The sequence below is a fragment of the Entamoeba invadens genome (genome assembly GCF_000330505.1).
Source record: "Entamoeba invadens IP1 unplaced genomic scaffold scaff_1105074725591, whole genome shotgun sequence".
Classification (NCBI taxonomy): Eukaryota; Evosea; order Mastigamoebida; family Endamoebidae; genus Entamoeba; species Entamoeba invadens.
This window is the reverse complement of record NW_004191750.1, coordinates 386,256-406,012: the sequence shown is the minus strand read 5'-3', so window position 1 is coordinate 406,012 and position 19,757 is coordinate 386,256. Positions and strand designations below refer to the sequence as shown.

The 19,757-nt window shown below is 33.9% G+C and overlaps 12 protein-coding genes across 12 annotated transcripts; 8 read left to right on the top strand and 4 right to left on the bottom strand.

Annotated features, from left to right (window-relative positions):
* Positions 1 to 15: 15 nt before the first annotated feature.
* EIN_171580 (hypothetical protein) lies at positions 16 to 340 on the top strand (the record flags this gene model as incomplete). Its single annotated transcript, XM_004183881.1, has 2 exons — positions 16 to 54; positions 122 to 340. Coding segments are annotated over 2 exons (258 nt in total), but the record flags the coding sequence as incomplete, so codon positions are not given.
* Positions 341 to 713: 373 nt separating this feature from the next.
* On the top strand, positions 714 to 1,136 carry EIN_171570 (hypothetical protein; the record flags this gene model as incomplete). The annotated part of the gene is made up of 1 exon (XM_004183880.1): positions 714 to 1,136. The coding sequence occupies one exon, from the start codon at positions 714 to 716 to the stop codon at positions 1,134 to 1,136; it is 423 nt and encodes a 140-aa protein (XP_004183928.1).
* Positions 1,137 to 2,012: 876 nt separating this feature from the next.
* On the top strand, positions 2,013 to 2,789 carry EIN_171560 (hypothetical protein; the record flags this gene model as incomplete). The annotated part of the gene is made up of 3 exons (XM_004183879.1): positions 2,013 to 2,195; positions 2,244 to 2,296; positions 2,402 to 2,789. 3 exons carry the CDS (start codon positions 2,013 to 2,015, stop codon positions 2,787 to 2,789), a joined length of 624 nt encoding a protein of 207 aa, XP_004183927.1.
* Positions 2,790 to 3,346: 557 nt separating this feature from the next.
* Positions 3,347 to 4,648, top strand: EIN_171550 (hypothetical protein; the record flags this gene model as incomplete). The annotated part of the gene is made up of 1 exon (XM_004183878.1): positions 3,347 to 4,648. The coding sequence occupies one exon, from the start codon at positions 3,347 to 3,349 to the stop codon at positions 4,646 to 4,648; it is 1,302 nt and encodes a 433-aa protein (XP_004183926.1).
* Positions 4,649 to 4,902: 254 nt separating this feature from the next.
* Positions 4,903 to 8,022, bottom strand: EIN_171540 (hypothetical protein; the record flags this gene model as incomplete). The annotated part of the gene is made up of 1 exon (XM_004183877.1): positions 4,903 to 8,022. The coding sequence occupies one exon, from the start codon at positions 8,020 to 8,022 to the stop codon at positions 4,903 to 4,905; it is 3,120 nt and encodes a 1,039-aa protein (XP_004183925.1).
* A 520-nt stretch (positions 8,023 to 8,542) lies between these two features.
* Positions 8,543 to 9,574, bottom strand: EIN_171530 (hypothetical protein; the record flags this gene model as incomplete). The annotated part of the gene is made up of 3 exons (XM_004183876.1): positions 8,543 to 8,977; positions 9,081 to 9,388; positions 9,439 to 9,574. The coding sequence occupies 3 exons, from the start codon at positions 9,572 to 9,574 to the stop codon at positions 8,543 to 8,545; spliced, it is 879 nt and encodes a 292-aa protein (XP_004183924.1).
* A 226-nt stretch (positions 9,575 to 9,800) lies between these two features.
* Positions 9,801 to 10,895, top strand: EIN_171520 (casein kinase II subunit alpha, putative; the record flags this gene model as incomplete). The annotated part of the gene is made up of 2 exons (XM_004183875.1): positions 9,801 to 10,103; positions 10,185 to 10,895. The coding sequence occupies 2 exons, from the start codon at positions 9,801 to 9,803 to the stop codon at positions 10,893 to 10,895; spliced, it is 1,014 nt and encodes a 337-aa protein (XP_004183923.1).
* A 209-nt stretch (positions 10,896 to 11,104) lies between these two features.
* EIN_171510 (profilin, putative) lies at positions 11,105 to 11,503 on the bottom strand (the record flags this gene model as incomplete). Its single annotated transcript, XM_004183874.1, has 1 exon — positions 11,105 to 11,503. The coding sequence occupies one exon, from the start codon at positions 11,501 to 11,503 to the stop codon at positions 11,105 to 11,107; it is 399 nt and encodes a 132-aa protein (XP_004183922.1).
* A 2,001-nt stretch (positions 11,504 to 13,504) lies between these two features.
* On the bottom strand, positions 13,505 to 14,881 carry EIN_171500 (hypothetical protein; the record flags this gene model as incomplete). Its single annotated transcript, XM_004183873.1, has 1 exon — positions 13,505 to 14,881. One exon carries the CDS (start codon positions 14,879 to 14,881, stop codon positions 13,505 to 13,507), a length of 1,377 nt encoding a protein of 458 aa, XP_004183921.1.
* Positions 14,882 to 15,533: 652 nt separating this feature from the next.
* Positions 15,534 to 16,358, top strand: EIN_171490 (hypothetical protein; the record flags this gene model as incomplete). The annotated part of the gene is made up of 1 exon (XM_004183872.1): positions 15,534 to 16,358. One exon carries the CDS (start codon positions 15,534 to 15,536, stop codon positions 16,356 to 16,358), a length of 825 nt encoding a protein of 274 aa, XP_004183920.1.
* A 518-nt stretch (positions 16,359 to 16,876) lies between these two features.
* EIN_171480 (tubulin alpha-1 chain, putative) lies at positions 16,877 to 18,232 on the top strand (the record flags this gene model as incomplete). The annotated part of the gene is made up of 1 exon (XM_004183871.1): positions 16,877 to 18,232. One exon carries the CDS (start codon positions 16,877 to 16,879, stop codon positions 18,230 to 18,232), a length of 1,356 nt encoding a protein of 451 aa, XP_004183919.1.
* A 465-nt stretch (positions 18,233 to 18,697) lies between these two features.
* On the top strand, positions 18,698 to 19,757 carry EIN_171470 (hypothetical protein; the record flags this gene model as incomplete). The annotated part of the gene is made up of 1 exon (XM_004183870.1): positions 18,698 to 19,757. A coding segment is annotated over one exon (1,060 nt), but the record flags the coding sequence as incomplete, so codon positions are not given.

Genomic DNA, 19,757 nt, shown 5'->3' with positions numbered 1-19,757 from the left:
AAAGAAGTCATATAGTCAATATGGAGCTTTGAACTTACACAAGACGTTGTTATTGTAAGCAAATTGTTCAATATAATAATAGTAACAAAATAAATTAGTAATAGAATGAAATAATATAAAGATTATTCAAATCCAAAACGTCTTTAAACGTTATGGAATTCCACTACTCACTTTTGAAAAATTAAAAGAGATTGGAACGGTTCTTTCGTTTGACAAAATAGACGAAATTTACGAATACAAAAACATCAAAGGGTGGAAACTACTCCCACTCGAAACGCAACTCATTATGACTTTGCGAATTGATTTCGACAAGAAAGAAATCAGAAAACTAAAACTTTGATTTAAAATAAGGGAACCATTGTTTATAAGTTGTTATACTATAAATTATTGGTTATTTTATTATTCCAAAATGTGTTTAGTTTTTTCTGTAATTTAATCAATCAAATTTTTTTTCATATTATATTTTAAAGTTTTGTTATTATAAATGTATAATATAATTAACAGATAAAGTCCATACAAAAGTCTTCCCGAAAAAATGCGGGAAAGTCGTAATTCAAGTCAAGACTCAAAAAATACCGTTTTGAAATCCCGAAACCGTACGTTTTATTGTGTTTAAAAAAAAAACCCTAAAAAACACGAAAGTGGAATTATGAAAAAATAAAATGCCACAAATAAACCAAAAATGAAAAATAAAGTAGTCAAAAAAATCTCAAATGATTGCGGCGAAACAAACTCAAAAAACGGGAGATTGCAACACAAATCGGACGTCAAAAAGAAACGAAAGGAAACAACAGAATTGGGCAGTCACTCAAAAAAAATCCATGCAAATAAAAAAGAAAAAAACTTTGAAGACAAACAGTGTTAAAATGTCAAGCCACGCTAAAAGCGTCCAAGAGGTAGAACTGCACGCTCCAAAGGCCCAACGCGCAGTCCCACGCTCTGTGGACAATATTAAATCATATTCCCCACACCATCCCATCGACCCCAAAGCAGTCAAAGTCACAACTGTTGTTGAAGTCGAAGACGAACGATCAAAGAACGAAAAGAGGGCTGAATATAGAGAGCAGAAACATCAAAAACAAAAGGGGAAAAACCCAAAAAGAATTGAAAAACGAGTAGAAAAATTCGACGATTGATTTTATTGTTTTTCTTTTTGTTATTCAAATGTTTTTTATGTTTTTTTTGAAAAAAAATTATTAATTTTGATAATTTTTTGTATTATAAAAATATTTTCATATTATTAATAAAAATTTATTATATAATTTTTAATTATAATTATAGAGATATTAGATAATATAGTTAATATATTATAAATTATTAATTCTTTTTGATTAATAGCTTTTGTAAGAAATAAACTCTTTGAAAATTTTTTGTTCCTCATTTTTATTGAAATTTATTTTATTTTAAACTATAAGATTGACAATTCAAATGTGATTGGTCAATTTTTTCTTTAAATTATTTTAAAAAATTTCATTTTAAAGTTAAAACTCAAATCCCCAAACTTTGATAATTATTTTATTTAGTTTAATTTATGATAACTATAGTAAAAATAAAATATGTTTTAAAATAATTAATTTATTAATAAACTTTTTTGAGAAAAAGAAGCTAAAACGAGAATTTGAGTACTAATAAAATTTATAATAAAAAAATTACATTGTATAAATTACATTTGTTGAGGCAAACTCAAAAAAATAGTTCCAAGAAAAAATAAAGAGGGCATAATCAGCTTTTTTTTCTCATCATTTTTTTTCCATCTTGAAACAATTAGAATAGTAAAAATATAACAAAAAAATCAAAAAATATAATAAAGAACGACTATAAAAAGAAATATAGTTTTGGTTGGGCATCTATGCCAAAAAGTCTCAAATGCTTAGAAGACAAGAACTTGGAAATCATTTCAAAAAAACTGGAATTATTTCAATGAAAAAAGAGCCAAGAAGGGGGAAAGAAATATGAAAAAACGACAAATAAAAATAGAAAAGAAAAACTGAACTGAAAAATTAAAGAAGGTGATGTCTGATCCAAAAGATTACTTGTTTAAGCTTCTCCTCATTGGGGACTCTGGTGTCGGGAAATCATGTCTGCTCCTCCGTTTTGCCGACGACACTTACACCGACACACACATTGCTACCATTGGTGTCGATTTCAAAATTAAGACAGTCCAAATCAACGGCTTAAACGTTAAATTACAAATTGTTTGTTGTTATATAGCCCTTCATATACAGCCAATACTAACACGTTAGTGGGATACTGCAGGACAGGAAAGATTCAGAACTATTACCTCTTCATATTATAGGTTTGTTTTTATTCTTGTATCAAAAATAGAACCCCAATGAGTTCTTAATCATCACATGCCATAAATAACTTGGAATAGTTGGAGAAAACAGGACTAATAGAACAGAGGAGCCCAGGGCATTATTGTCGTATACTCAGTGATTGATCTTCAAACATTCCAAAATGTGAGACAATGGCTTCAAGAGATTGAGCGATACGCTTCTGAGTCTGTAATTAAGTTGTTGATTGGAAACAAATGTGATTTAGAGGATGAGCGTGCTGTGACAGTCGAGCAAGGCCAAGAGTTGGCGAACTCACTGAACGTTTCCTTTATGGAGAGTTCCGCCAAGAAGGCGCTCAACGTCGACGAACTCTTCAACAAGATTGCTACAGACATCATGAAGAACTTGCAAACTTCCAACACCCCAAGCAAGACCGACGACAAGGCTAACCTCAGTAAAGGAAACGGGAAGGCCAAACCAGAAAAGAAGAAGTCGTTCTGCTCAATGATTTAAACGTTTTGTTTTCGTCTCTATTTTCCTCTTTTTTCTGTCGTGTCGTTCTTACACTTTCACTCATTTTTTAATCTTTTTTGTTGATATTCTAATTTACTATATTATAAAGCTTTTTTATAATTAATGTATAGTTTTTTTTCAAAAATATTTGAATTATTTTGAGTTCCAACTCTTCGAAAATTATTTTTAAACCAATTTAACGTTTTATTATCAATTAAACCTATAATAATATTTTAATTTTTAAAATTAAGCCAAAGAATAGTTAAATAATTAGATTTGATATAAGCTTTTATTTTATTATAAGTTTTTAACACAAAACAATAACAAAATAAATAACTTTTACAATTTTTTTGAGATTAAAAAAAAACTTCAATGATACAAGTTTTAAAGAAAATAAGACAAACTTATAAAAATGATTTATTCAATACATCTAAGATTGAGAACGTGACGTTTCAACCCATTTTTGACAGAACAAGACGGCATTTATACATCAAAAAAAAGCCATAATAATTATTGATTTATTATTAAAACTAAAAATTAGAACTAAAATAAGTCAAATGGAAAACACTGAAGATCTTTTCAAGTCATCACTTGAGATTGCGCGGAAGCGAATCGGTGACGTGATAACCAAACGAGAATTTGAAAAGATCTTCAGACTTCAAAACTCATTTTTGTCACTCTTTCGAATGAATGTGTTGTGCCCTTACAAACCGCTTGAGGTCTATTTTTTCACAGAGTTTTCTGAAAACAAAACGATAAACACAGACATTTTCGAATTCCACGCTGCTGTTTTTTATTTTGTCAAAAAGATGGGGCTTGAAAACCACTTCTCCGTTATATCGATTTGTCATAACGAGGTTGTTCGACAAACGTATTTTTTATCGGAGGAGAGTGGTCAAAACGAAAACAATACAATTTTTGAAAACCCGGAGAAACTATTCACTGATAGTTCAAAAACTAAAGAATGTGGTTCCACTTATCAAATTTTGAAAACAGAGATTGAGAAGTTGCGGAACGAGCCCATCAAATGTGGTAATTCGTTGATTTTTGTTGAGTGCTCGAAATTGAGAAGTGTGGAAAGAGAAAACATTTACGCGGTGCGGGGGTTCAGGAATTTGTACTTTCTTGGCGCTGAAAATGAGGAACAGCAACATCCGGACGACATATTTCGAGTGCCTCCGGTTGTGCTACAGTACTTTGTCAACACCAATTATAATGTACCATTTACATACTCGTCGGAGAACGTCGTTGTCACAATTCCACAGGTGTCACCGCTCCCCCTATTTTTTCCTTCAAAAACCGTGGAATACCCAGTGGAGATAATAAAGGAGAAGGGACAAATGTATTTTGAAGTCTCGGGCGACAAAAGAAGACGGGCAGATATAATTGGCACAGGGTCGTATGACGAGGTGATGGACTTTTACGAGGCACAAAGAATTATCGAAGAGCTTGTGAAGAAGTTCAATGCGCGGTGCGCACAATGCGGGTTTTCAAATCATCACGTAGAGATGGTCCCACCTGTTGTTCTTTCGGACAACGATAAAAACGGGTATTGTCGGGCGATCGCGCTTAGAGAAGCCAAAGATGTTGTTAATTTGGAAGACAACCAAATCATACAAACATTCATGCACTTCGTTTTTCTGGCGTCTGAGGAAACACTCAAAATAATAGCAATTCGTGGCATAATAGCAGGCAGTCCAATCATCACTGACGTTGTTCTGAAGTCGACTGGCGTTGCTAAATTCTATTTTTGGAAGAGAGACCTCGAAATGGGTATCAAGCACACGTGTAACTGCTTCTGCCACGCACTCGGACTGTTCAAAATTAAGTTGACTAGGCCTGACACTGTATTCAATTGATTTTGTTTTTTTAGGTCGGTTGTTTTGTATTTGACATGTAATTAATTTAAATAATAAATAAAACACTCTCCACACAATCTTTATTGCGTCATAAAAAGTGGACGTATTAATTTGCAAATTGAAATGCGTTTGAAAAAGAAGTGTAATTGTTTTTAGTTCAGTTAATAATTATAATTAAATTATGGTTTTATTTTAATAATACACAATTAAATGAGAAATTATATTTGAAAACAAAAATGTTATTAGAAATGTTATTATGTTTTTGTGTTGAAAAGTTTGAAACAGTTCTTGTCAACTTCAACATTGCCATCAGTGATATCTTGGACAAGTTGAGAATTTGGTTTTTTAATGTCCTTTTCCACCAAAGCTAAGTCATCTTGTGTTATAAAAACGTGGCTTGGTTTTATATTGTTCTTTTGGAAAGTAACGAACACACTGAAACAAACCGAGTACGGACACTCGACGTTCTGCCCACCAATCACAAAACTTGTTATTTTGTCACAACCGAGAAAAACATTTTTGGAGCCTTCAAAAATGTTATTGCAAAGAACCACTTTTTCGAGGGATTTGCAATTTGCAAAAGCTTTCGATCCAATATATTCGACATGACGCGGGATTGTTATCTCTTTTAGAGATATGCATTTGTGGAACGTGTACGCCCCAATCGAGATTAGTGAATCTGGAAGAATGACGATTTTGAGAGAAACACATCCATCAAAAAGATTATTTGGGAGGTGGCAGATGGAATTTGAAAAGACAAAAGTTTCAAGGGAAGTCGCACCACAAAACGAGGAATTCATCAACAAACTGTGATCGAGTAAATTTGTTGGCATATCAAATTGTGACAAAGATTGACAATACCGGAAAGGTGCCACTCTTGGGGCACAAATATTTGAATCAAATGCAGAGTGGTTTGAGTCCCCTGAGCAAACAACTTCTTTTAATGATACACAGCGATAAAAAATCGACTTCCCTGATAACAATACACGCTTTGGCGCGGTGACTGAGCAAAGAGATGTACACATGCCAAAAGCTTCTTCTCCAATGTTACAAAGAGCCAGTGGAAGTTTGATTTGTTGAAGCGACAAGTTGCTATAAAAACACTTTTCGCCAATAAATGTGACAGAGTCCGGGATTGTAATGACGCTGAGGGAATAACAGTGTTCAAACGCCCTTGCTCTAATTTCTTCCAATGTATTCGACAGAGAAACTCGCTTCAGATTGTAACACTGAGAAAAGCACACCTCGCATATTACAACAACGCCCTGAGGAACCAGAACATCTTCCAACTCCATATTTTCCGTGTAACATCTGAAAGCCCCAGTGTTGGGTGGTACCATTTTGTTTTGAACTAACCCGTCACCGTCCAATAATATTCTGCTACATTTGATACCACACAATTCAATAACTCTCCTCTCTTTGTCACTCACAACACCACCCCAAGTGGTTATTCCGTTGATCTCGACCAAATTTTTGCAACCCTCAAAAACAAAGTCTCCAAATCTTGTCAACGACGTCGGAAAAGTCACACGAACTAGCTTGTCACAGTTCAAAAGGCATTTGTCACCAATTTCGACTAAAGTCGAAGGGAAAACAATACTTTTCAAATTGTGTTGGTCATGGAAGAAGGTACTGCAAATCTTAGTCACCCCACTTAAAAACTTGAAATTAGTCCCACAAAAAGTGCTTGATATTTCACCACTGAATTCCATAAGCATGTTGTAGACAAGTTTTTCAGGATTTCTGGCTTTGTCGAATGTGACGTGTGCGCTTGTGCACGTGTACCCCAACTTTTTCAAAAGTGGAACTTCTTCGTACACAACTTTATATTTAATTGTCGAATTCTCAGAAGGAATAACCAACTTCGTAAGGCTAGAACACCCTTCGAAACACCCCATCCCAATTTCACAAAAGTCACCAAACGATAGCTCTTTTAATGAACAACAATTTTGAAAACAGCACTCTCCAACGCTATAGACATTCCGAGAAAAATCAATTGTTTTCAATCCTTCACAATTTTTGCACATTTCTTTGGGAAATTCTAATACATTTCGCGAAATACATAGTACAATGATATGAGAACACCCTGAAAAGGCACCTTCGCCAATCGTCGTTACAGACTCTGAAATGGCAATTGAAGACAAATTAGTCGAACACGAAGAGAAACAACGCCCACCCAAAGACTCAATTGTCTCTGGAACAAACACATTGGACAAACCTTGATTCATTCCTTCGAGACTTTCTTTTGTGATTTGAAACAGAAGACCTCTCGCGCTATTATCAAATTCAACATCAAAACTATTTCTTCCAAGTTTCTTTAAATATGGTCTTGGAATGGTATTGTTCGCCACAGTGTAAAACTTACTTAAAACGGCTTTCTCTTGGGGGTCTTTACATTCTTTAATCATACCGTCTTCATTAGGGATGTCGAGGTGCGTCAAAAAGTCGCACCCCGAAAACGCGCCTTCACCAACAACGCAGTTTTGGTTCAAACACATTTGTTGCAGGGCGCTGCAATGTTTAAATGCGTATTTGGCACAAAACAAGACACCACTGGGCACATCAATAATCGAAACGCGAGAGCAATTTCTGAACGCGTTTTCAGAAATCTTTTTAAGGGTGTGAGGCAGCACCACTCTTCTAAGCCGATGACAATAAGAAAAGAGACCCGACTCAATCACAACAACATTTTGTGGAATCACAACATCTTCGAGCGCAGAGTTTTGAGCAAATGCGTTTGGCTTAATAAGAAGAATACTCTCAGGCAAACTGATCCTCTGGAAACTGCAGAGTCTAAAAGCACTCTCGCCAATCGTCACAACGTTTTTTGGCAACACGACGTTTGTGAGCAAACTACATCCAGAGAAACACGCGTCTGAAATCGTCGAGACGTTTTCCGAAATTGTGACGTTTTGGAGTTGTCCCATCTCGAAGAAGCACTTATTTGCAAGTCGTGTTATTCTTGATGGGATGTCAATATCAGCCAAGTGGAACATTGCCATTGCTTTAAAGCCAAGTGCTGTCGTGTTTTTGGGTATTTTTAGAACCTTTTTGTTCTTCAAGTCATTCTGTCCCAAAATGACGTTCTTGAACGTGATGTTTGGCGACTTCATCGTCTTGAAAAAGAAAATTGGGTACCACGCAATCGTCTTCTTTGTCTTTTTGAAAATTTTGTCACTTTCACTGTACAAGTGTTGTGTCTCCATATACGGAAACAGTCGTGTAGAAACGACACTTATTGGGTTATACCTGAATCGGTCTAACAAGTGTTGATATTTTTTACACACACAAATCACATTCAAATAGTCTTCTGCTGTTTTGAAGTGGTTACTTACTATTTGCACTGAATATATGTCAAGTTGTGGGAGTGACATTATGTTTTGGGATTGAAGTTTGTCATTAGCTTCAGTTCTTTCGGTATTAACACTTAAAATAATGCACTTGTTTTTAAATTGACTCATTTTTACTGTAATATTCGGCAATTATTGATGTTTTTCTTTTTTGGCTTGTGTACTGATATGCACATAATATACTTCTAAAAAACAGGAAATATATACAATAATATCGAGATTTCCCAGTTTTGTTTTATTCTTATAAAAGTATAACATTTAATCTTTTATATAGAAAAAAAAAAAATATATTTTTTTCAAAGCAATAATTAAGTGATTCAAACTATTTTTTAACTTTGTTTTTAATATTTTTGTAACTATTGTTATTAAAACTCTCAATTAAAATAATATAATAATATAATAATATAATAATATGATAATATAATAATATAATAATAAATATTAATTAATTAAATTTAGTTTAATTTATTATATTTTAGTTTAATAAATTATAATTTTATTTTAAATTAAAATTTTCAGTCGAAACAACTTCACACAAAATCAATCAGAACAAAAGATCATCATCATCAGTTTTGGTTGTGCTGTTGTTAAGGGTTTGCGCAAAGACGATTGTATTTCCCTCTCCAGCCAAATCAGTTTCTCCTTTGCGAATTTTAGTGTTCATGTCATCAACTTTCGACTCCAATTCTCTTTCCTTCCTCAACAATTCAGACATATCGACATCAAATGATCTTTTAATACGTTCCTTCTCCATCTCAGCCTTTTCCTTTTCGCTTTTCATAGTCTTCAATTTAGTTTCTGCTCCATTTGAATATTCCTCCGCTTCTTTGATTTTCTTCTCAAGTTCTTCCTTCGCACTTTTGTCCTTCTCATAGTCCTCCCTCTTCTTTTTAATCGTCTCTCTCATGTCAGATACCGTTTTTCGTATCCTTTCAACTTCTTTCCGTTTCTGTTCAATCTCTTTCTCTTTCTTTTTAAACTGTGTGTTAGTCAGTGTTCTTTAAATTCATTCAAAATATAGAAATAGTATATTATTAATTTGGTATATCTATTGTGATTAAATGTAATTAAACAAAACAAACCTCATCTATTGTGATCGTTTTGGTGTTCTTGATCACATCATCCAAAACTGCCTCTTGCTTGATTAACTCGTCAGTTTCACTTTTCAGCGCTGCAATTTGCTTTTGTTTTGCCGCAATCTGAGCTGTCAGATTTTCGGTTTCGGCGATCAGTTGTTTATTTTTGTTGAGTTCAGCAAGTGATTTTTCACGTTTTGCTTCTGCTTCGGCCAAATTTTCGGGCGTACACTTTGGGACGTGGCAGATTTGTGATTTTTCAACTAAATTTTGGGAAATGTCCTTTAAGCACTTGAGCATTTGTTCTTTGTTTACTTTTTGTTATTTGTTTTGTTTTTCAAATATAGTGACAAAAATCACAAACACTCATATTTCTCAAATTGCGGATCTCGGATTTTTCTCATTGCTGCGATTATTTCTTTGACAAACTGCTCTTCCGGCTCGTCGGTCAAAACGTCAATAGCACTCATTTTGATTTTTCCGATATCTCGTTTCGCCATCGCTCCAACTCATTTTCAAGATTATTTCTTATTCATTTTTCGTACTAGTAAATTCATAGCATTATTATAGCAATAGTATAGTTTGCTTCTCAATAAAAATTCAAAACTACAAATTTTACTTCTTTAAAAAATGTTACTCCTCTTGTTTTTTTCGTTGCTCTTTTCTCATTTTTCTGAAGGACGTTCAATCCACCCGTCATACTCTATAGATCTAGAAATATTTAATATGTCGATATCAATAAGAACTACACAAGTTCCCCACACCAGTCGGGTGTATTCCACTGCTCTTGCTTTTGTCCCCGAGTCCGAGTGGAATAGTTCCAGCAATGAAATCGAGTGGGGGAACCCCGACTCATATCGCATTATAAAGAAAGTGGGTCGTGGGAGATATTCCGATGTCTTTCTTGGTGTTATCGAGAATGGAAAATACCCCTGTGCAATCAAAGTGCTCAAACCAATCAAAGAAGAGCGGCTGAAGCGGGAGATTCTCGTCCTCCAACGGCTCGCTCGGGTTTCTGATGTCATAAAGGTTTGTACTATTATTTATAGTATTTTTATTAATCAGTAATAATACATTGTTTTATCCTATTTGAAAGGAATTCAAAGAAAGTTGTATGACTGTGTGATCAACAACGACAACAAAACACATTCGTTAGTGATGGAGTATGTCCAAGGCGTTGATTTTAGAACAAATTTCCCATTATTTACACCACGAGAAGTTCAGTTGTATATGAAACACTTATTCAGTGGGTTGGACGAGTCGCATAAATTGGGAGTGATGCACAGAGACATTAAACCGGAGAACTTGTGTTACGACAAAGAAAGAGACGTCTTCAAAATCATCGACTGGGGACTCGCGGAATTTTACCACCCACAAAAACCACTGAATTACCGAGTAGCATCCCGATATCACAAAGCACCCGAACTGCTGTTTGAATACACTTATTATGATTATGGAATTGATGTGTGGGGCGCAGGAATAGTCTTCGCGACACTCATATTTAGACAGTCAAAGGCGTTACCGTTATGGAGAGGGGCCACCAATGAAGAAATGTTACAACGAATCGCTGAATTCTTTGGGAAGAAAGAGTTGATGAATATCATTGAAAGGTGTGGCTGTGTCGTTGGGAAAACTGTGTTTGATGGAATTCCCAATACGGCAGACGCAGACTTCAAACAATTTATCAATAAAGAAAACGAAGAATACGCAACGGAGGCGGCGCTCGATTTGTTGAGCAAAGTACTTGTACTGGATATGGACAAGCGTTTCACAGCAAGTGAGGCACTGAAACACGCGTATTTCAAGGAGGAGTATGAATGAGTTGCGAAATTAACACAAGGTGTATAGTTGATTTGTTTTGTGTGAGTTTTAAAGGCTTCCATTTGTTTGGGTTTGTTTCAACTGGCAGAACAAATCACTTCTTTTATATTTCAAGTAGACAACCATTGAGTGGAACGCAAATTGAGAGTAATGCAACTTAAATAAGGCTCTTGTGTTGGTGTTTTGAATAAAGAAAATCTGCAATGATATTAATAATCCAAGTCCAACATATATTTTGCGCAGTGGTACGTCGCCTCCGCGTTCTGTTCCGGCGTTGTATTGTTATTGGCGTAGAACCCAATTACCAATGTTTTTTTGGTTTTGTACATCGAGAGCCCCCCGTCTTCATGTTTTGCTGTCGCGCAATTTTTCTCAGTATCGACGTGTGTGATTTCAAACTTTTTCCCACCAACTATTAGATCAACCGTTTTAAGGTTTTCAATGTTCCCCGCCGCTGATTTGGCAAGAGTTTTTGCTTCTTCTTGGGTAAGACCAAAGTTTGCATTAGAAAAGCAAGACCAGACAAGGCCATCATACCCAACGATGGCCCCTCCGTTCCCCTTCTCGCAACCGAGAAGAAAAGAATCTACATACTGTTCCCACGCCATTGAATTTCTCTTTTTTTCCAGTCTTTTACTTTCCTTTATTCCACCCCTTCACTTTTCTCTAGGGATGAAGTAAAATCCATTTTACCTGTTTACCAAAAAAGAGAAAAAATTGGTAAAATATTTTACCAATTTACGATCTTAAAGATCCCTATATTTTAAATAACATTTTTATTAAAAATCAAAAAAGTAATAACATTTTGCATTTTCATCAATTTTAATTTAATTATAAAGTTTTTCGATTTTTGCCAACATTTAATTATTATTGCAATTGATGTTAAAAAAATGAATAAAAAAACAAAAAAGAACAAAAAAATCCAACAATAACCAATATCATTAAATTATTTTTTTGAAAAAAAAACAATTCAAATGTTACTTTTGTTGTTTTTTAATTAATTCAAACGTGTTTGATGAAAAAATATATATATATTTCATCGTAAGCTCAGTGAAAACAACATAAAAATAACAAAATTTTATTTTAGATTCGACAAACAAATTATATTATAATATGACACATAATATAAAAACGATTGACATTTTTTGTTTATAATCATTGATTATCATTTACTACCATATATCATTTAAACTTAAAGATCATTCTTATCAATTAATGTAGTGAAAAAAAAGTAGATTGTATGTAAGTGATATTTAATTTTTGTTTTTGTACTTATTTTAAATAAACATTATTTTCATATAATAAAAGAAATATTGTCTTTTAAAAATATGCGTTTTATGTCACATTTTTTTCAATAAATATTGCAAAACAATGTTACTTGACATAATAAGTCATAAATTAAAGTTGTTATTATTTTAAGAATATGTCTGATTGGTAAAATCGTAATAATATAATCATCGGTAATATATTTTAATTATCAAAAATATAACGATTTAAATTCATAATTATTATATTACATTTGTTTTGTTTTGAAATATAATGTCTCAAATTATAATAAGTATTTTCAAGCGAATTTTCAAAACAAAATAAACAGATGGTTACAAATTATTGTTAGAGTTAATTAATCCAAAACACTTTCAGATGTTGTACAAATGATATTTCGATAATTGATGCTTATAATAATAAATTAAATTAATTATGAGCATTTCTCAATGTATTTTATATTATATTTTTTAATATATATCCTAGATTTTCAAATAATATGTTTTTGATTTGTACCTTTTTTATTAAATATAGTGTTGTTATTGTTTAAGTATTTATTAAAACATGTTTTATGTAAATTGTAATTTATTTATGATAAGTAAAAAATATTTACAATAAGATGAATATTGCCGCTCATTGTGGTAATTGTAAAAAAAATCATTATTGAATTTTTCATTTTTTTTCAAAATGCATAAATTGTTTTAACCAAAAACATTAAAATGATATTTATTAAATTATTCTTTATAAACAAAACCAAAATTCAAAACCTTAAATAATTCTATTTGGTGAAAAGATTTCACCAAATAATTTACTAAAACATAAATTTTCAGTAAAATTATTTCACCATTTTACTTCATCCCTACTTTTCTCATTATTTTTAAATCGTTTGATATGCTATACTTATATAGTTTATTCAATCATACTTTATTAGTACCTTTTTTTTACTTTTTTTTAATTAATTTTTTAATACCTCAAAAACTGCATTACAGTTTTTATTGTTGATAATTTGTTGCTTTGAAACGGGAAATTAAGCACACTTTTTTAAAAAACAACTTTTTTTTTTGTTTTCTAAAAAATATTTTTGCCTTTTTTAGTCGTCTAAAAATGGAAGAAATATAAAATTTATCAAAAAAAAAAAAAATAAACTTTTTTTGTTTTATAATTGTTTCGAAATTAAATGAATAAATAATTTATTAATTCAATTCATTTAATAATAAATTAAATTCTATAATACTTTTTTTGATTTTATAATGATGTTAATTATAATATAATTTTTAGTTTTATTTTAGTTTATTATTGAATTGCTATCATTATAATAAAAAAATTATAAAAAAAACTATTGTAAATTATTCGAGATTTTGATATTCAGACGATTTCTTTCTCCTCCACAAGACAGTGACGACGATACAAACGATAACAGCGACGATAATAAAAAGCACTGCAAGACCAGAAATGATTGACAAAACGATAATAGCCGAATTTTTCATAACGCACTTGTTTTGTTGATTCAATTCAAGGAAGGACCCACAGACTGTTTGAGCAACACAAAGTGTGTGTTCTTCATTTGAATTCAGACCCATACAACTCTCACACTTTGCCTTTCCCGTAGTATTTTGGACGCTTCCATCCTCACATGGAGTACATAGAATACACCCCACACGGTCACAATAACTCCCTCTTTGACACTCAACACATTGTACTCCACTCTCACTGAAAGTACCTATACTACAATAATCACAATGATCCGACTGTACACTCGATGACATACCTTTGTCACAAGATAGACATACCCTTTGTACATCTTCTTTGCTTTGATCTGCATATGTCCCCGCTGGACATATTACACATGTGTTGTTCCCTGCACTGACTGTACCACTTGGACATCGTTCACATGTCGCACTTCCACTCTGTGAAATAGTTCCATCTGGACATTGAAGACATTCCACTGCTCCATTCTCAGAATAATATCCAGAAGAACATTCAAGACACTCAACACTCTCTGCATTGGGCTGGTAATACCCCCCATCACACTCAACACATTTGGAACTTCCTGGAGTTGAATAAGACCCCGGGATACATTGAAGGCACTCGGTCTGTGCTGTTAAGTTCTGATATAATCCAGCATCACATAAACTGCATGTGTTCGCCGAGGAATAAAAAGACCCGACAGGACACCCTTTGCACCTCGCAGAACCATTTTCTGAGACATACCCAACTTCACATGGTTTGCAAGTTGATTGCCCAGTACTGTCTTGATACGTCCCATTACTACATTCAATACAACTCGTCGATCCATTCACATCAGTGTAATGACCAGTAGCACATGGCGTGCATTTTGTCGATTTATAAGTACTCGAATAGTGTCCAATATCACAAGACTTGCATTCAGTTTGTCCCGTTAAGTCTTGGTAAGTCCCTGGCTCACATGAATAACAGTAATACGAATTCGGCTGTGTTGAGATGGAGCCGACACCACAAGGCTTACATGTTGTAGAAGATTCTTTGTTTTGGAAATACCCCGCTATACATGGCGTACAAGAAGACTGCCCAGTCTCGTTTTGAAAAGTCCCAATTGGACACTTCTTACAGGAAGTCTGATTGTATTCGGGCTGATACATACCAACTAAACAAGAAATGCAAGTCGTCTCGGTGGAGTCAATGTAACTTCCAGGATCACATTCTAGAGATTTCGCCCCCAAAAGTATCACGTAAAGTAGCAACATCTCTCGTTATTGTTAGTTTTGTTTTGTAAACTTATAACTTATAGTTCATTTATTTGGTTTATTATATATCATTTTATAATATATTTATTATTATATTTATTATTATATTTTATTATAAATTTAATACATTTAATTTGTTTTTTATAACTTTTAAATTATAGTTAATAGTAGTTGATTTATATAATTATAAATTGTTATTTATAAAATTAAAAAAAAATAAATTTTTAATAAAAATTTTATGAAATTAAATTTATAAACTTTTTAATACAACAAAAAAATAATTAATCACTAAAAAATATAAATAAAATTTAAAATATTTAGCATTAATGATCCAAAAATGTTTGTTAAAAACAAACATAATTTTTCAAAATAATTTTTCCCCTCAAACTATAAAGTTATTAATACTTACATAATTATTATTATATTATTATTATTAATATCATTCTTTTTGTGTAAAAAAATAACTCCAATTTAATATATTAAAATATTATATAATAAAAAAATAATTATATATTTATATAATTTATAACATAGTTAAACAATAGAAATATTGAACAAATAAAAATATAATAAACAAATAAAATAATTAACATCTATCCAAAAAAACGTCACACAAATTATTGAAAAAAAAGAGAGAAACTAAAATTAAATAATGGTTTCAGAAGAAGTCGTTGTTTCGTTATTTTTGATTGGACTCGTGGCATTGGTTTTCGGACTGCTTTTTGCGTACTACTCCACTTCTTCTCCACACCGTATTTCAATCTTTGATGCTTTTTGGAACACCAAATATGAGCACTCAGCTCCGTTACAAAAGGCGAAGACTGACTTGAAATGGAAGAATGATGATCGAAGACAACTATCTTTTAGTACAAACGTACAAAGTGCTAATTACCAAAATTGCATACCTGTGTTGGACAGACCAACTATCGATTTACACAACTCCGATTTACAACAGCCCCAAGAGTCTTTTCGTTCCACCCTTCAATCTCAAAATTCCCAGAACGAAAATGAGAGGTCGTCAATTTCAATGAGATTTGAGAGATACCGGAACGACGAGACAGTAAAACCTCGTTATGTCGAACAATACCAACAGGAGGAAAACAGCTATGTCCCTCAAAGAAGAGGGGAATACCCACAAAATCCTCAACAATATGGCACATCTCAGTACCAAGACTACTCACAAGCAACATACCAGAATTACCCAAATGTGAACTCTCGTTATGAAGTTCAACAAGAAGACTGGAATTCCATTAATTCCGAACTTGACAATCCGCAAGACAGGTATGAGAGGAGTGAGATCTCTGGGTTTTACTTTTCGAAGGGGCAATTCCAAAACAAGAACGACACAATTCTTGACCAATCCATCATGAACAAAAACGAGAAAGAAAAGTACAATCATGGGTTTTACCAAGCGTACACACCCCTTGGAAATACAAACAATACCAACTTCAAGGGATTTGGTGGTTTCGCGATGTAATACGTATCAAATATATGGATTTTTTACTATAATTGTGAGCCATTCCATCTATCTATTTGTTTAATTGATTTTATTATAAATTATAGCTCTTTTTTTATTTACTATAAATTATGATATATTTTTTTAAATATGACTATAGTTTAAATCTGATGTATTATAGATTTTTTAAAAAAGAACTTGAAAATAAAATTGAAAACGTCAAAATAATTTTGAGTGAGAAAGAGAAAAAGGAAAGAGAAGAAGTTAAATAATTCAATAATGGTGACTTATAGATTGGCTATTTGTAATAGAAAAATAACGGGAAATTTTGATAATAAAAAAAGAACTCAAAAATAAAAGAAAGAGGAGAAAATGAGTGATGAGAGATTAAAATGTTTTTATTTGATTTTGTATCAACTATAATAATAAATTTAATTATAAATATAATACATGTTTAATAAGAACATAAATGTTTGAACGAGATAGAGCAAGGCGGAACGAGAGAAAATAAGGGAGAAAAAAAAGACTGCAAAAAACAAATGAGAGAAATCATTTCGATCAACATTGGCCAGGCCGGTTGCCAGTTGGGCGACCAGTGCTGGGAGTTGTTTTGCTTGGAACATGGAATCAACCCCGATGGGACATGCACTCAGGACAAACAGTCTCGGCAGTCCGTGTCCACCATAGCAGACAGCGCTTATAATACATTCTTCCAAGAGGTCCAAAACAATAGATATGTCCCACGTGCCATCTTTGTCGACACCGAACCAACAGTTATTGACACCATCAAGACTGGAGAATACTCACAATTGTACCATCCTCAGCAATTGCTCAGTGGAATGCAAGACGCTTCCTCTAATTTCTCACTTGCCAAATTCACATATGGCGAGCTCATTGACCAGACAATGGAGGCGGTCAGAAAAATTGCGGAAGGATGCACGGGGCTACAAGGATTTTTTATTTACAACTCCGTTGGTGGTGGAACCGGAAGTGGGTTCACTGCTGCGCTCTGTGAGAAGTTGGCGGATAAGTATAGAAAGAAGACCAAACTAAACACTGTTATTTGGCCATCACCAGAACTCAGCAGCGGTATTGTTGAACCGTACAACGCGGTTTTAAACACACACGCGATGATGGATTTGGTTAACTGCACTTTCATGCTTGACAACGAATCAATTTACAAAGTATGTCAGAAGAACTTGGGAATAAACAGCCCATCGTATATCCACTTGAACCAACTGATTGCACAGTCTATGAGCTTGATCACGGCGAGCCTCAGATTTGAGGGAACACTGAACGTCGACTTGAACGAGTTCCCAACAAATCTTGTGCCATTCCCAAGAAACCACTTCGCGATGATGTCATACTCCCCGATCGTGACAGCTGAGAAAGCACAGAGACAGACACTCGACGTGTACGAACTGACGTCTGGGTTATTTGAGCCACACAACCTGATGATAACAGTGGACGACATAGCCAAAGGAAAGTTTATGACCTGTTGCATGATGTATAGAGGAGATGTAGCTCCCCATGACGTGAGTCTGGCTATCAACAAAGTGAAATCGGCATACAACCTGCCCCTTGTCGATTTTTGCCCATGCAACTTCAAGTACGGAGTCAACAACCAGCCGACAACCTCTGTCCCGGGCAGTTGTTTCACAGCAACCAAGCGAAGTGCGTGCATGCTGGCCAACAACACCGCGATGTGCCAAGTCTTTGGGAAGATCAACAAAAGCTTTGACCTCATGTTTGGGAAGAGAGCGTTTGTTCACCACTTTGTTGGACAGGGAATGGAAGAGAATGAATTTACGGATGCAAGACAGGATTTGTTTGAACTCGAGTCGGAGTATGCCAACTTGTCTATCGACAATGCAGACATGACAAATTTGCAGTAAATTGTTCGTTTTTTAATTTTTTTCGTTTGGATTTTTACACTTTTGTGCTTTTTGTTTTGAGTTTTAAGATAGGTAGTTGTGTTATTATAGTAAATAATACTTCAATTTGTTTTGTAAAAAAATCTTGAATTTGAAAATAAACAATTTTGAAACGTCTGTATTATAAAAAAAGAATTTTACCCACAAACAAAGCCGCATTGTAGTAACCAAACCAAGATTTAAATGTTATAGTTGAAAGTGAAAATCAATTATGCTTGTCTTAGATTGAAAAAATACGGTTAATGATTATTTAATAATTTAAAAAGGGTCATTTTACTAATGAAATAATTAAGGCAATGGCAAGTTCTTGTAAACAAGCGTTTTTCCATAGGAATTTTGATTTCTTCTTTTCAAAAACCAAAAAATCCACAGAAAAACGAAGAATAAAGGAACTCACACTCGAACTCGAAATAAGTTGGAGGCTTTATGTCAAAAGGAGAGCTCACAAGCAGTCAAGTCACATTCACAAATGGGCAAACTCTGGGAGAACCCATTGAGGGATATATTACGCTTTGTTTTGATGATCCCATTTTTGTTACGTCAATAGCAGTGGAACTTTCTTCTGTCATATATACGGGTGTTAACACCCTTGGTGGGATAGCTTCAGTTCTTCCCGACGAAGATACCAACGAGAAGAGTTGGTCCAGTGTATCCCGAAAAGTGAAAATGTCGAAAGAGTTTCAAGTTGTATCTCCGCATTATGTGATGGATGAGAGAATAACAGAAATACCACCGGGGACACACAAATTTGCGTTTAGAATTTCCGCTGGGGAATTCACTCATGGGGTTTCCGTGTTTGAAAATTCTGTTGGGATATGCTACGAAATCACACCCATCATTTACGCCCTCAAAAACAAGAAAATTACTGGAAAACACTGTGTGGTCCCCCTCATATACACAAACACTAATTTACCAACAGAATTGTGTGACCCCGTATACACGAAAAAAGAGTATAACAAATACGTCTTGGACATTTCATGCGATGTGGGGTCGGCATTTCAAGGAGCTTCTTTGACTGGGAAATTCTCGGTGACCAATCGGTCGAAAACTTCTATAGAAAGAGTTTCTGTCTTCTTTGCGACATTTGCGTCAGACTCGCTTAACAAAACACAATCGAAAAGAATCAACTCGTCGTCGTCGATATATAACATCCCCGTTGGTACGTCGACATTCACATATAAGATGAATGTCCCGATGACTACGCCTCCAGACATGACAGACGCTCCCATGAGAATGACGAATATGTTAGTCATCGAGTTTTCAAAAGGCACTGTGAAGAAACAAAACAAGCGAATTGTATTGCCCGTTTATATTGTGGCAAGACCAGCGAATTCAAGGAATGCAGAGGAGTTTATGAAAGCGATGAATTTGGACGCGATGAAGATAACTCCATTTAACGAAGTCCCTTTTGGTCTCCCACCAAAGTACTCTGCGTTATGTCCACAGGGGGTCGAAGAGGCTGTTTTACAGAACGGCGACCCCATTG